General features: G+C 48.0%; 1 protein-coding gene across 1 annotated transcript in view; it reads left to right on the top strand.

Moving 5' to 3' along the window:
• The window catches only part of SOX8 (SRY-box 8), a gene marked incomplete at its 5' end in the record, with an annotated part of 1,873 nt that extends 1,441 nt beyond the window's left edge, over nucleotides 1-432 (top strand). The window contains one exon of the mRNA XM_017734276.1: nucleotides 1-432. Within this exon, the coding sequence (XP_017589765.1) occupies nucleotides 1-218 (218 nt within the window).
• Nucleotides 433-13,899: the final 13,467 nt, after the last annotated feature.

The raw sequence follows: 13,899 nt of genomic DNA on the forward strand, positions 1-13,899 counted from the left end.
CCTTCTCCAGCTCGCAGTGCGACTACACGGACCTGCAGAGCTCCAACTACTACAACCCCTACCCCGGCTACGCCTCCAGCCTCTACCAGTACCCCTACTTCCACTCCTCGCGCCGCCCCTACGCCACCCCCATCCTCAACGGGCTGTCCATCCCGCCGGCGCACAGCCCCACCGCCAACTGGGAGCAGCCCGTCTACACCACCCTGACCAGGCCTTAAAGGATTCCCGGAGCCTCCGAAGGCTTCCCTGGAATTATGCACTAATGAAGGAATGAGGAGGAGGAGCGTGGAGTGCCGCCGTCGTTTCCAAAGTGCCTCCTGAGCCGCTGGGAACTCTGCTCGTCCTGACCTTGCTTCGAAACTCTCCGAAAGGACAGAGCTCTATTTTTCTTTGATTCGTAGGATTTAAGAAATTCAAAAAAACAAAAAAAAACAAACAAACAAAAAAACAAACAAAAAACCAACCAAACAAAGAACAAAAATAATTTTTTTTTAAAAAAAACAACCTAGAGGGGAAAAAAAGAAAGGAAAAGGACCGGCGATGCCTTTTGCGTAAATGAAGGACAAAACGTTCGACTCCTCTGGGAGGACTGAGCCGAACTTGCTCGGCCTGGAAGTTTGGCCAAGTGCAAAAAGTGGAGCAGGGGGTGGGGAGAGGGGGAGACAAAACAACAACAACAAAAAAAAGCTGTTTGAGACTTTCAGGGTCTATTGCAATGTGAGGAACGGACCAACCTTGAGGGCAAGAACTCACTGGGACCAACAGGGATGAGCCCCGAAATCCCGGAACAATCCCGTGGGAAGAGTCTGATGGGACCAACCAATTCAGTGTCTGAAGTGTTTGTTTTGTTTGTTTTTTTTTAGTCAGGAGTTCTTCTAAGCAAGGTTTGGCTGTAATTAACATTTTGGTTTTTTGGAAGCTTCAAATGTTTTTGGTTGTTTTGTTTTGGGTTTGTTTGTTTGGTTTTTTTTTTTTTTAAAATCTGTTAAATATGTATTTATGTTCTGTATTATTTTGTCTTTTAATTAATGAAGTAATTTTGTGCAAAACGGTAAAAAAAGTAGAATTTTAAAAGATTTTAAAGATGGGGGAGGGAGCCTAAAAAATAGTGGAGATGATACAATAAACTGGTGTTATGAGTCTATAGATTTTCCTTGGTTTTTGGGTTTTTTTCATTTTGGAACCGCTGCAGGAGCCGTGCTGGAGAGAGGGACTGAAGGAATCTGCCTGGAAACTCCAATGGGAATGTCAAATAACGAGGCGGGGGGGAATTACTAATTCATTTGGGAGGCTCAAAGGCTTACTATAAAGGGCAGGTGATTTTCTGGCCACCTGTTTTGGGCTGTTAAAATTGGATTTAAGGAGTCTTCGAAGGCTTTCAGAACCAGGACTACTTTAAAGAAGCTGTAATTTCATGAGAAATGATCGACTGCCGCTTTAATTTTGGCTTCTAGGGACCAGATATCATCCATCAAGCTGTGAAACTAAAATCTCCTCCACTAAAAAAATGGGTTTAGGTACTTAGTTTTTAGACTAATATTTCATTGATATATTTCTACTTCTTCCATTGTATGCTGAGCATATAAATAACCATCTATTTTATGGGAACTCGTGCCTTTAAAACCTTTGTAAATCTAAACCCACCTTTCAGAGGTTATTCATCTTTTTACCTTTTCTACGTTTCCTACTCTTTTTTCTAAAAAATATTTTTTTGCATATTTCCTTTCGGGGGTGGGGGAGGAAGGGACACGCTGGGCTGGGGGAAAAGACAAGAAAAGCTCATTTTTATGCAATCTATTTTTCTGTATAAAGTTTGAAAGACTTTTGGCTGTTACTGATCTGTTCTCTTCACTCGCTTCTGACTAAGCAATGCTAACTATTGTACAGATCCATTTGATAAAATTAAAAAGTGCTTTTTATCAAGGATGTGTTCTGTTTTCTTTCTGCTTGAGCCTGTTTTCTGCGCTGGGAACAACCTGGGAGAACAGCTTGGAAGGAGATGCAATCTTCAGAATAAAATCTTTTCATCAAGGATTTCTTTTCCTTTTAGTCTGGATTTTTTTTTTCCCCCCCTCGCTCCTTTTCCCTTTGCTTCATGTCTTACTCTGAGATTTTTTGGAAATACAGATAAATTAATTTGTTTTTTTCCTTTGAGAAGGGCATGTCCATGCCTGTAATCCCAAGGATTTCATAGGATTTCAGTGCTCACATGAGGCTGGGTTTGCAAGGTCAGCCTGCGTGGGTTTAGCCCCGGTTGATTTTCCTCCTGTAGGAAATTTACAGGAAGAAATTCACTTTTCTGCTTGTAAATAAATACCTCTGAATTACGAGAGCAACCAAATTATATGTTGCATGTGGGGCTTGGTTGATTTCTTTTTTCAACACGGTCATTACAATTGTTACATTTGTAACTCTTACTTTGGTTTCTTGCAGAAATATTCGGTCGCTGCTCGGGGCTGTCAGTTCAGGGAGCGGCGGGGTCTCAGCCTGGGAGGAAAATGTTGGGATTCGGGCATTTTCAGTGCTCCCTGCTTGAGAGAAAAGGCTTGAACATGAGGGGAAATCAATGTGATGACAATTAATGAAGCTGCAGCCCATTAAGAAGGGCTGGGGAGCAGAATCCCACACAAAATGTGCTGTTTGCAGCCGCTGCCAAGAGGGGCTGGAAGGGGACACCATTTTCTCCGTGCTCCTTTCCAGCACTGCTGGCAAAAGGATTTGATTCCAGCCGGAGCCAAAGTGCAGCGTAATTCCCTTCCCTCCCTTCTCCTCCCTCCTGTGACACTGCACATTTCACTCTAATCCTGATTTATGCCTGGGAAATGGATGTGCTTTGGCTTTGCCCTCTCTGCGTGTTGAGGTAGGGGTTTGTCTCCAGCCCTGCATGCTTTGCGGGGGAAAAAGGAAATAAAAGGTGAGACGGGAGTATCTTTGGGAATGATCTTTGCTCTCTTCTGGATGTTTGATGGCACAGCTTGGAGTGGCTTCACTGGGATGTGATAAAACAAAATATCTGCGGGTGATAAAATGGCGAATCTCCCAAAATGATGACGTTAAAAATTGCACATTATCCCAAGTATTAAAGGTTGCACTGAAGCATCCCTGGCTCCTGGGAGAGCATGGCGTGGGGGAGTCTGTGCATCCAGCAGGATGGATCCCAGTCTCTTCCCTGCCTCCTCTCCCTTCTCCCAGTGTCACCCAGCACGGGGTGGCACCCAGCCACTGCCACCTCCTTGTCCCATCCAGGAGCTGTGGGATGAGCGTGGAGCTGTGCTCTCATCCCAAGGATTGCACATCCAACACAGGCAGGTTTTAAATCCATTTGCTTTGGGCACACCTGGTTTTATTTCCCATCAGCTTTGCAAAAATAAATTCCCTTTTTCCTGGTATTTGCAGAAACAAAGGAATTAAATGATATATTATAAAATAGATGTGTACTGTGTTTTATCAGGGAATTGGAGTTGGGAGGGATCCACAGGGATCATGGAAGTCCAATCCTGATTTGAGATATCGCGGATCTGTATTCTGCATTTTAGATCTGTTCCATTCCATAGGTGCGAGTGGTGATGGGAGCCTTGGAATCATCAAATCCTGGAATGGTTTGGGTTGGAAAGGACCAAAAAGCTCATCCTGGTCCATGGATGCCCTGGGCAGGGACAATTTCCACTATCCCAGGCTGCTCCATCCAACCTGGCCTTGAACACTTCCAGGGCTGAGGTGTTGGAGAGCCCTGAGCAGCACCTGGAAGCAATTCCAGGGAACAGCTCCTGGGGATTTTGTGGAGCTGTGGACACTCACTGCACGTTTGCTGTGGCTAAAACTCAAAGATGTTGCAGAATGGATGTTCAGGCAGGTAAAATGCAGCATCCTGGACAATCCAGGGCTGAAATTCATGGTTTAGGGTGAGCTGGACATTCCCAAGACCTCCAGAATTTCATTCCCTGCTCCTCAATTTAAACTTAAGGCATCTCCCATTTCATTTCACTGAGAGGAAAACCCAGATCCATTTTTCTCCAAAGATCATTTAAAAACTTTGTGTCAGAAGTTACTGCTGCTTGCACAACCGCATTTCCACGCCTTGTCCTCCCCTTCCCTTTGCTGCTCCCGGCTGCAGGAGGAGAAGGATTTTCCATGAGTTTTCCAGCAGTGAATGGCAGCATTGTGTGTCCCGTGCTCAGGGCTGGTGGCTCTGAGCTGGAATGTCTCTGCAAAGTCAATGAGATCAGGTGAAACCAGGGCCGCCTTTTGACCCCTGGCTGTCAACAAAAAGGGGTTCTCAAGATAATTGCAGGAATCCACGGGTGAGAAAAGTCCCTCGATTTTATTTTGGGAGCAGGGAATTATGAGTGCTGCTGTTTAGCTCAGACAGTGCTGCTTAGGAGGAAAGAGGAAATTAATTTTATGGACCATATCCACATTCTTTCTGCAGACTGGGAAAGAAAAGTCCTGTCCCATCCTCCTCGTTTGAATTTTTCCTGGAGTGATATTGACTTGTGTTACACAATTTCTTTTTGTAGGATTGTGGCAAAGAAATGATTAAAGGGCATTTTTATGACGGCCTTGAGCTTTAATAAACTTCCACATAGGGATATCCCTGCTCCCTGCCTATGGATTGACCTCTTTGCCACCTTTATATTCCCCTTGCCAGGGCTGGATGCTCTCCGTGGCCTGGGATTTGGGGGGAAAAAATGAAATCTAAAATAAAAATGACTGGAGATGTGATGTCAGTTGGAATACAGGGTGTATTCCAGGGGGGCAGGAAAAGCCATTTCCAGGTGATCCTGGGAGGGCAGAGCTTTGCTGCTGGAGGGATCTTGGGAGCAGGAGTGGCACATCGGAGCCCATGGATGGCTTGGTGGCCATGGGAAGGTTTTGGTGGCCACCTGAGGAGGTGGCACCGCAGTGACCCTGGCGTGGCACAGCCCTGTCTCCATGGAGCCGGGATGAACTTCCCTTTGGGAAGGCTTTAAGGGAGCTCCAACCTTGCCTTATTTCCAGCCTTCACGGGCATGAGGTTGGATTTAGGGCTCCGAAGGCAAATTTCTAAGCATGAACTGACCGAGGGCTCCAAGCTCCCTTTTTGGGGCTGGGAAGAGGGAATTTCACATCAGTTCCTGACTGCTCCATGAGGGATACATGGAAACACCCCAGAGACAACAATGCCGTGACCTCGCCACTGCCCTGCTCCTCCTCAGAGACCCTGCAGAGGCTCCACGAGGTTTTTTGGGAGTTCACCACATGAGCACAGTGAGGGAACCTGCACAGGGCTTTGGGATCCAGGAGACCTGAGCCAGTCCCGGATCCACCCCCTCCCCAGCAGCACCAGCTGAGCCAGGGCAGTGTCATTTCCAGTCCATTTTCTGTGTGTTCCAGGCAGGAATTCGGGATGGCAGCAGGCTGAGGCTTGGGAAGGGGAAGCCGTTTCCCAAATGAGTCAGCAGAGCTAAAAATAAACCCCCTGGAGATAAACCCAAACCACAGCCAATGGTGCTCATTCTCCTTCGTTCTCCTGCCATCCTGCACCCCCAGCCCACCGAGCCAGGGAGGCTGCAGGGCAATCCCTGGGATGAGATGGGATGGGATGGGATGCAGGGGATGCTGCCTGATGGGATTTCGGGAATGGCAGCCCTCCAGGCAGCACGGGTGGCTCAGGATGGATGTGAGGCCGCGGGGTTCCTGTCGCAGAGTATTTGCAGAGGTTCCAGCAGGATGAGGCCGGAGCGATTGAGGTGGGAAGGGAGGTTCTTATATTCCAGGCATCATTTTTCCATAAAACCACGCTGTTTGCGTGGGAAAACTCAGTTTGACCAGAGCTCAGACACCAAACCTACCCCGGCTTCTGCTGCAGCTGAGCACCGCAGCGGGATGGGACACTGTGGGGTGGCTGCTGCCACCAGCCTGGGGGCTTTTTCCCAGAAATACTTCGGATAAAGGGGGTGGGTGCTGCTGATATCATGGCTCTGCCCTTCCCAGGCTTGAAAGAGCTGCCAGCATTGCCACTGACCCCTATTAAACCTCTCCCATATGGCCCCGGAGCATCAGGCAGGCACAGTGTGGCACTGGCTTAACTGCAGGCTCGGGGCTGACCTGATTTAGGGAAGCCCCGGTTAAAAAAAGCTGGTTGGACACACTGGGTCAGGTTTAAAAGCCCCTTCTTTTGGTTTATCTTAAACCAATTAGGGATGAATACCAAGCTGCTCCTAATCCAGAGAAAGAGCGGGTCCCTCCATGCCTTGAACCCACTCTGGGGCTGGGCTGGTTTGGGAAAAGTGAGGGAAAGGCACCACTGGCGTGGGAAGGGAGGTCCAGGAGGGACGTGGAGTCACACACCTGTCCCAGCACGGCACCTCACACCCATCCCAGCACCTCACACCTGTCCCATCATGGGATCTCACACCCATCTCAGAACCTCACACCCATCCCATCCCATCCCATCCCATCCCATCCCATCCCATCCCATCCCATCCCGCCCCTCTCCGTATCCCATCCCTCTCTCCACCACGCTGCCCTTGGCTCCCTGTCCCCGTATTTGCTTGTGTCTGTGTGCTCGGGCAATACTGGGGCTGGCAGAGCGACATTAAAACATTTGCCCAAAACACCTCTGCCTGCCTCTCTCCTCCCCTCTCTCATCCCCCTCCTCCTCTTCTCCTTGCTTTTTTTTTTCCCCCGGTGCGTGTCGAAATTCCCAGGGCAGGGCTGCAGGCCCTCGCCCAGGAAAGGGTTAAACATTTGGAAAGGTCTTGTTTGAGGTAGAGTGAATTTTAACCACCACACACATAACGAATGCACGGCAGCCTGAATTGCTGGTGAGGAGCCAAGAGCACAAGAGAGGAGCTGCTGAATTTTAATGATTCATTATTGCATGGAAGGCCTTTGTCTTCCTTTATCCGGTGCACAATAAAAGAATTAATTGGACAGAAAATGGCAGGGCAAAGAACTGACAAGTCATTAAGGGGCTCTGAATGGCTGATTAGGTGCACATTGGGGGTGGAATTTCAACTGCACTGTTGCAGCAAGGGCTCCGGAATAATAATGGCATGGCACAGTTTATATTTTGTATGCAGTACCAGAAAGGCCTTTCTGTCGGCATTGTGGGGCTATTTATTCTGCTGTCTATTTAGCCATTGTTGGCATTGTGCTGCCAATAAGAATGCGCAAACAAAGTTGGGATTTTTTTCTTTTCTATTTTATTTTTTTTTTTCTTGGGGGGAGTTGGTGGGGAGGGGGGAGATTTGGATTTCAACTTCCCGCCGGCAAAATAATTGGGGAAGCAGAATTTCGCTCCGTGCGTGGTTTTATTAATTTCACTCTGTGTGTGTGTGTGTGTGTGTGTGTGTGTGTGTGTTGAGGGCCGGCTGTAAATATTTAGACTTGCCAGAAGGAGCTTCATTTAGCACGAGGAAAAAAGAAGGAATAAACTTCTCCTGCTTTTTTTTTTTTTTTTCCCTCCCTTTCCCCAATTCCCGAGGAGCCGCTGGCGGCCGGGGAAGCCTCGCGCAGCTGCCGGAGCCCCCGTGGTGGTGAAAGCCCCGGGCTGGGGCAGCGAGCACTTCCCCAGCCCCACGCCGGGAGGATGCAGCCCAAGGAAAAGCAGCCAAGTGGAATTATTGGTCGCTAGGAAGTTCCTGGGACACCTCGCACACGCATCCTTGGGGCGGCTCCTGCCGCAGCCGCGCTGTTGTTGTTGATGTCGGGCAGTTGCCGGCGAGTTTTAATAAAACCCCCACACACGGGAGGGGGAAAAGGGAGGAATAAAAAGCCCAGCCCGCTGGGTAGGTGTGATTTTGATGGATTTCCATGAGGAATGTGCTTGGTTTTTAAAAGGATAACAAATAGGAATCGCAGTTTGCTCTCAGGGCCGGGCGCAGCTGCTCCCAAGTTTCAGGGGGAAAAAAGGGGGGACTTTATTGGAGATCCAGGTTTTTTTTCCTTGCAGATGATTCACCCCAGCCTGCTGGCAGTGGGAAGCTGTCACCTTCTCGTAGCCGAAGGATTCTCACTCCGTGAGGATTGGATTTTTAATTTTGCTCCGAGCTGGTGGAAGGTGACGTCATTCCTGCCGAGCTCCCTCCTTCCTCAGGCTGCTCCCGACCTCGCTGGGTTTGATATCCAAAGGTGCCTCCTCTTATTCCCAAATCCCCGGCAGCAAATATCCCTGTGCCTGGGAGCAGGAGCTGTGCTCCCACCTGCCAGCCCTGGCGGAATTCCTGATTTCCAAGGAGCAGGGGAACAAAAGCCGCTGGGAGCTGGCTGATCTCATCCAGCTCCTCTGGAGCCTCCCTGGATGCTCCTGCTGATGAGCTGGGATGGACTGGGGGGGACTGGGATGGACTGGGAAGGACTGGGATGGATTCCAGCTCTGCCACATCCCAATCCACTCCCCATTCCCATCCTTCGCCTCCCTCCCCCAGAACCCAGCTCAGGGGGGCTTAGCCCCCTCACACCCCTCACAAAACGATCCCGGCTGGAGGGCACAGGGAGAGCTCCGTTTGCTCCTCCTCCTTCTCTGATCCCAAATTTTCCTGTCTGGGACAGCTGGGACCAGATGGAATCTCATCCCCACGTGATGTCATTGGGGTGATGGCTTTAAATGAATGAAAATCGATTTAGTTTGGATATAAGGAATATTTCTTTATAATGAGGGAGGCAGAAGTTCCCAGAGAAGCTGTGGATGCCCCATCCCTGGAATTGTCCAAGGATGGGGCTTGGAGCAACCTGGGACAGTGGGAGCTGTTCCTGGCTCTTTCCCACACTTCTCCCGTGTTCAATTTCTCCTTGGAAGCTGCAGGATAACAACGGGTTAACAATATCTGTATAAATTGGAAAACGGGAGCGGGGATTTGGGTGTCAGGGAGATGGATGAGCTGCAATCCGAAACTTTTTTGGGAAGAAGAAAAGGGAAAAGCAAACTGGGGCTGGTACCAAAAATGCCCCTCCCGGCAGGATACAGCAATAATAGTGAAATAAAATGCTTCATCAATAAAATATTCAATGGAATGAAAACATTTCAATAAAAGGCTGCAATAATATTTGCAGACTCTTCATTCAGAGAGGGAAGGGATGTGGGGCAAACACGAATAGAATGGAATGGAATGGAATGGAATAGAATAGAATAGAATAGAATAGAATAGAATAGAATAGAATAGAAATAAATTACATTACATTAAATTAAATAATAAAATAAAAAGGGGTGGGAGGTAACTGGTTCCACTGGAGATTGTTCTTCCTTCAGTGGGAAGGAAGAAAACAGTGGGAAAGGAGAAAAATATTATATATATTTATATCTATCTAGTGCTATTTGTGCTCCTCTACTGCACATATATTTATATATTGATTTATAGATATTATATATATTTTATATATTTGAATATACTTATATTTTATGTATTTGTATGTATTTATTCTATCTAGTGCCATTTGTGCTCCTCTATGATATATATTTATATATTAATTTAGATGTATTTAATATATTTATATACACTTATATTTATTGAATATGTTTATATATATTTGTTCTATCTATCTAGTGCCATTTGTGCTCCTCTACGATATATATTTATATATTAATTGATATATATTTAATATATTTAATATATTTATATACACTTACATTTCATATGTATTTAATATATTTATATTTTTGATCCATCTAGTGCCATTTGTGCACTCCTATTTTAGATATCTATTTATATATTTGTTTATATTTATTTAGTTAGTTATTTGTTTATAGTTTCTGTATTTAATATATTTATACATAATTTCTATATTTATATATACTTATATTTGATATATTTAATATATTTATGTATTTTTATAAATGTAGGTATATTTGTATATGTTTTTAATATATATTTAATAAATTTATGCATGTCATATATATGTATTTATATTTATATATATTGATATGGTTTTGCATTCATTTTGTCTATTTTATACATTTATATCTATTTGTATGTATTTATATCTATTTGTATGTATTTATATCTATTTATATCTATGTATATATATATATATAGTGCATTTGTGCTCCTCCGCTCCAGGAATGAGCAGATGGAAAAGCTTTTCCTACAAATCCCTCGTTTTCCCAACCAGGAGACTCCAAGGAGCACCTGCCAGGACCTCTCCAGGTGGGCAGCGAGATCCCAGGCACTCCAGGTCCCTGGGAATCCCTCCAAGGCCACCTGAATCCTGGAGGATCTGTTGGCTTTGGGAGCCTCTCCTGGTCCCCACATGGAGACGGGAATTAAAAAACTGGACAAAATTCTGGCAGAAATCCAGATCTTCCCAACATTTGTGAGAAATCAGCTCGGCAGAGGAGGAGCTTGGAGAGAAATCCCTCGGAACAATGTCAGGTGAGGCTCTGGAGCCCGATCCCGAGCATCCCTGGGGAGCTGAGCGTCCAACCCTGGTGCAGGTGGCTGGGATCCAGCCTGGGGATGGGATACAGCAACAGTGAAACCTCTGCAAAGCGCTTCCCGAAATTCCCAGCTGGAAGCGAGTTTGTTTGTTTGAATGGAAATAGCTTCACAAAACATCCGAGTGGGAGATGTTTGTGTTCTATTTCTGGGAAGGGAGGAAAGATCCGCTGAAACCCCCCAGGAACAAACGGGATTGAAACAATTGGCCCCGAACCGGGAAGATTTTCCGTTCTGCCTGAGAGAGAGAGGGAAGTTGGAAATATCTGCACTGGTTTGTGAGCGGTAAATCCTGATTTTTGGGTCTTCCAGGGATAAATTTCTAAATCTTTGGGAAAGTGCACTCAAGGAAAGGCTGTGGCACGGCCTGAAATGACTTTGGTACTTTGGGTGCTGAAGGAACCTGGCCAGGACTGTCCTTCAGGAAGGAAGGACGGGTCTGGGGGAGCAGCTGGAGCTTCCTCAGGGAACAACAGGCAGAGTCCGGGAACGGGACAGCCGGATCCCAAACTGGTGATGTGTCCTCATCCTGCCCTCAGGACACCCCAGCTTTCCCAGCTGGGAATTGCCAAGCACCGTGGGGTGCTCCCCCATCCCCACCTCCTGCGGGCTCCAGGGGTGTTCTGAGCTCCCAGCCCAACCAGGACACGGATTTCCAGCCCTAAATGGCTCCAATGGCATCTTTTGGATTTTCCCTTTTCCCTAATTACAGGGATTTGTTTTTATTACCACCATGGGCTTGTTCCAAACCCAGCCGGCTCAGGGAAAGCTTCCACAGGCTCTTGGATCTGAGCTCTTGGATCAGGCCAAGGCACTCGGGGGAGCTTTTCCTATAACAAATTATCCATTATTTGCTGGTTCTTATTTAATTATCAACCAGAAGCTGCAGATATTTCCCTTCCACGTGCCTTGGGATCAAGGAGTAGACTCCCACTGCCTGCAGGACGATCCCACCCCACTCCCGAGCCCACAAATTGGGAACAGTTGGATCCGTGGTGTCGTATCCCAGGTTGTTTGGAGCCAAATATCGCTGACATCGGACTGTGTGGAGGTGGATTTTGGCCAAGGTTTCTCCAGCCCAGCCACCCCTGTGAGCTCAGAGCACCTCTGTGTCCGGCACCTGCTCCACCTTTTTGGGAAAAGGCCCTGGAATGGCCTCACACCTCAGCTGGACACGGGGATTCAGAGGGATTTGAGGCATCTCTGCTCTGTGGGCTGAGCTTCAGCTCTCTCAGGGAGTTTTGGAAAAGTGGGAAATTGATGCTTTTGACCCTCTTGAAGAAGGTAGAAAATGAAGGTATTTTTCGTGTTCTTCTCCTCAGGGTTTTTCCTGGTCTGAGGCGTGTCCCACGCAGCAGAGGATCCCACGGAGCAGCAGGGATGGGGTGTGGGAAGCAGAAATGTTTGAATTCCTTTAACACCAGTGAGTTTTGCCATGGATTTCACTGGAGACCACGTGACCTTTGGAAAGGGGCTTTGTGTCTGCCTTAAGGCTGCTCTTGGCGTGTCTCATCCGACACGGGATCACCCGTGGGAATGCTCCTTTCCCCCCAGTCCTAAACCAATGCATGGAGGAATGGTTCCCCCATGGATTCCCTGTTGCGATGGAGTGTTTGGAGAGAATAATTCCCACAGCTCTGCCTCCACCACGGGATATCTGATGGTGCTGACTCCGATCTGAGTCGAGGTATGACAGGTGGGATGTGACCTGCTGCTTCCCAGACCGGTGGCAGTGGAATGCCCCTCATTTTCCCCCATTGAAAATCAGGAATTTCAGTGCTGGATCGCTGTCTGGATCCAATGCTTGGCTATCCTCTGGAGGATTGCAGCAATAACCACATCCTGGAGGAAAGTCTTCCCCCTCGGGACACCTGTCCCTCCCTTGGAAATGGGATTCAGTGGCATTTCTGGAGGTGTAGAGCACTCCAGCAGCAGTTAATATATGCATACTTTGGGTTCCCTCATTACCATTTCAGTTGGCTCGTTTACATAATAACACAGAACAGAAGATCATTTGCATAAAATTAAAAAAAGAAGAAAAAAAAAATCGAATAACTGAGTGTTGCTTTCATTTGGAGAAGGAGCCTGTGAAGTTATTTATATCCCCAAAGTCCCGAGGAGCCGGATCCCCGGCAGGGAACCGTGCTTTCCACACAAAACGGGACTTGACCACTTCAATTTATTCATGGAATAGCAGCTCCCTCCGTGGAGGAGGGGTTTTTTCCAGCAGCTGACGGGAAATCCCCTCCCAGCTGCAGCGGGAGCAGCACCACTTGGAGCCAGACAAAAGTCAATTCCCCCGGCTCGGCTCCGCACCTGAGGGGCTGGGAATGAGGGCTCTGCTCCTTGGAGACGCTTGGCGGGCTGGAAAAATGCCGTGGAAAAGCGCTGCTCTCTTCCAGCACTTCTGCCTGGTGGTCAGAACCTGATCTGGGGGGGTTTCACCCATCCCCATCCCACATCCACCACCGAGAGCCCGAGGAAAGCTCCTCGTGGGCTTCCCGGATTTCCTGTCATGTCGTGATGGAATCATGGGATCATTTAGGCTGGAAAACACCTCCAAGGCCATCGAGTCTGACCTTTGATCCATCACCACCGTGCCAACGAAACCACAGCGCTGAGTGCCACGTGCCAGAAGGAATTATCCCGATTTCCATGGGCAAATATTCCCAGTTGGCCTTTCTATGGGATGGGTCCACACTGCAGGTGGTGTGACCAGAACCATTTGGGTTTGGAGCCAGTGGAATCTCCACCAGCAGGATATCCACGGACAGGGAGAGCCGTGTGCCTGTTCCCAGCATGGACAAACCTGGAAGTGTGGATTCCATGAGGGAATGTGATCCTGAGCGGTGGAATTGGGGCTGATTTGGTATTCCAGGCGCGTGCAAAAGGCTGGGATTTGCATGAGAAAAGTTTTGTGGGAGAAATCTCAGGCCAAATCCTCTTTTCATTTCCGAGTCTCCAAACTTGCAGCATCTTTATGGATACCGGGAATGTGACTTGGGATTGCAGAGGGGTCATGAGAGCTGAGCCTGGCCCAGGAGCATCCAAAGCCTATGGAGAGATTTATTCCAGCAGCTCCTGCTGAAAAACGCGGGCATCAACCCCCCACCCCTGTAATGAACTGACCTCCTCACTTCTCCCCCTGGTGCAAATCCTCCTGGAGATTTTTGGGATGAGCAGTGCCACACTTGGAAATTTCTTGGAGTGCAGATGAAAGCTTGGAAATGTGACCCAGAGCTGCCTCCTCTCCCTGTTCTTTGGGATCCAGGTGCACGGGGACAACGGGACAATGTTTTACTGGGAATTCCCTGTCCCTCAGCATGGTGCTCCCAAGAAATATGGGAGCACAAGGGCTGCCCTGGCTCCCCCGGGAATGCCAAAAACAATGGGAATTGTTGGCCATGGGTGTGGTGGGGCCCAGCTCTCTGCGCCTGCCAGGCCTGGAATTCTGCCCCAAAGATCCACATGGCCTTAATAATGA

Source organism: Corvus brachyrhynchos, unplaced genomic scaffold (genome assembly GCF_000691975.1).
Source record: "Corvus brachyrhynchos isolate BGI_N302 unplaced genomic scaffold, ASM69197v1 scaffold5, whole genome shotgun sequence".
Lineage (NCBI taxonomy): Eukaryota > Metazoa > Chordata > Aves > Passeriformes > Corvidae > Corvus > Corvus brachyrhynchos.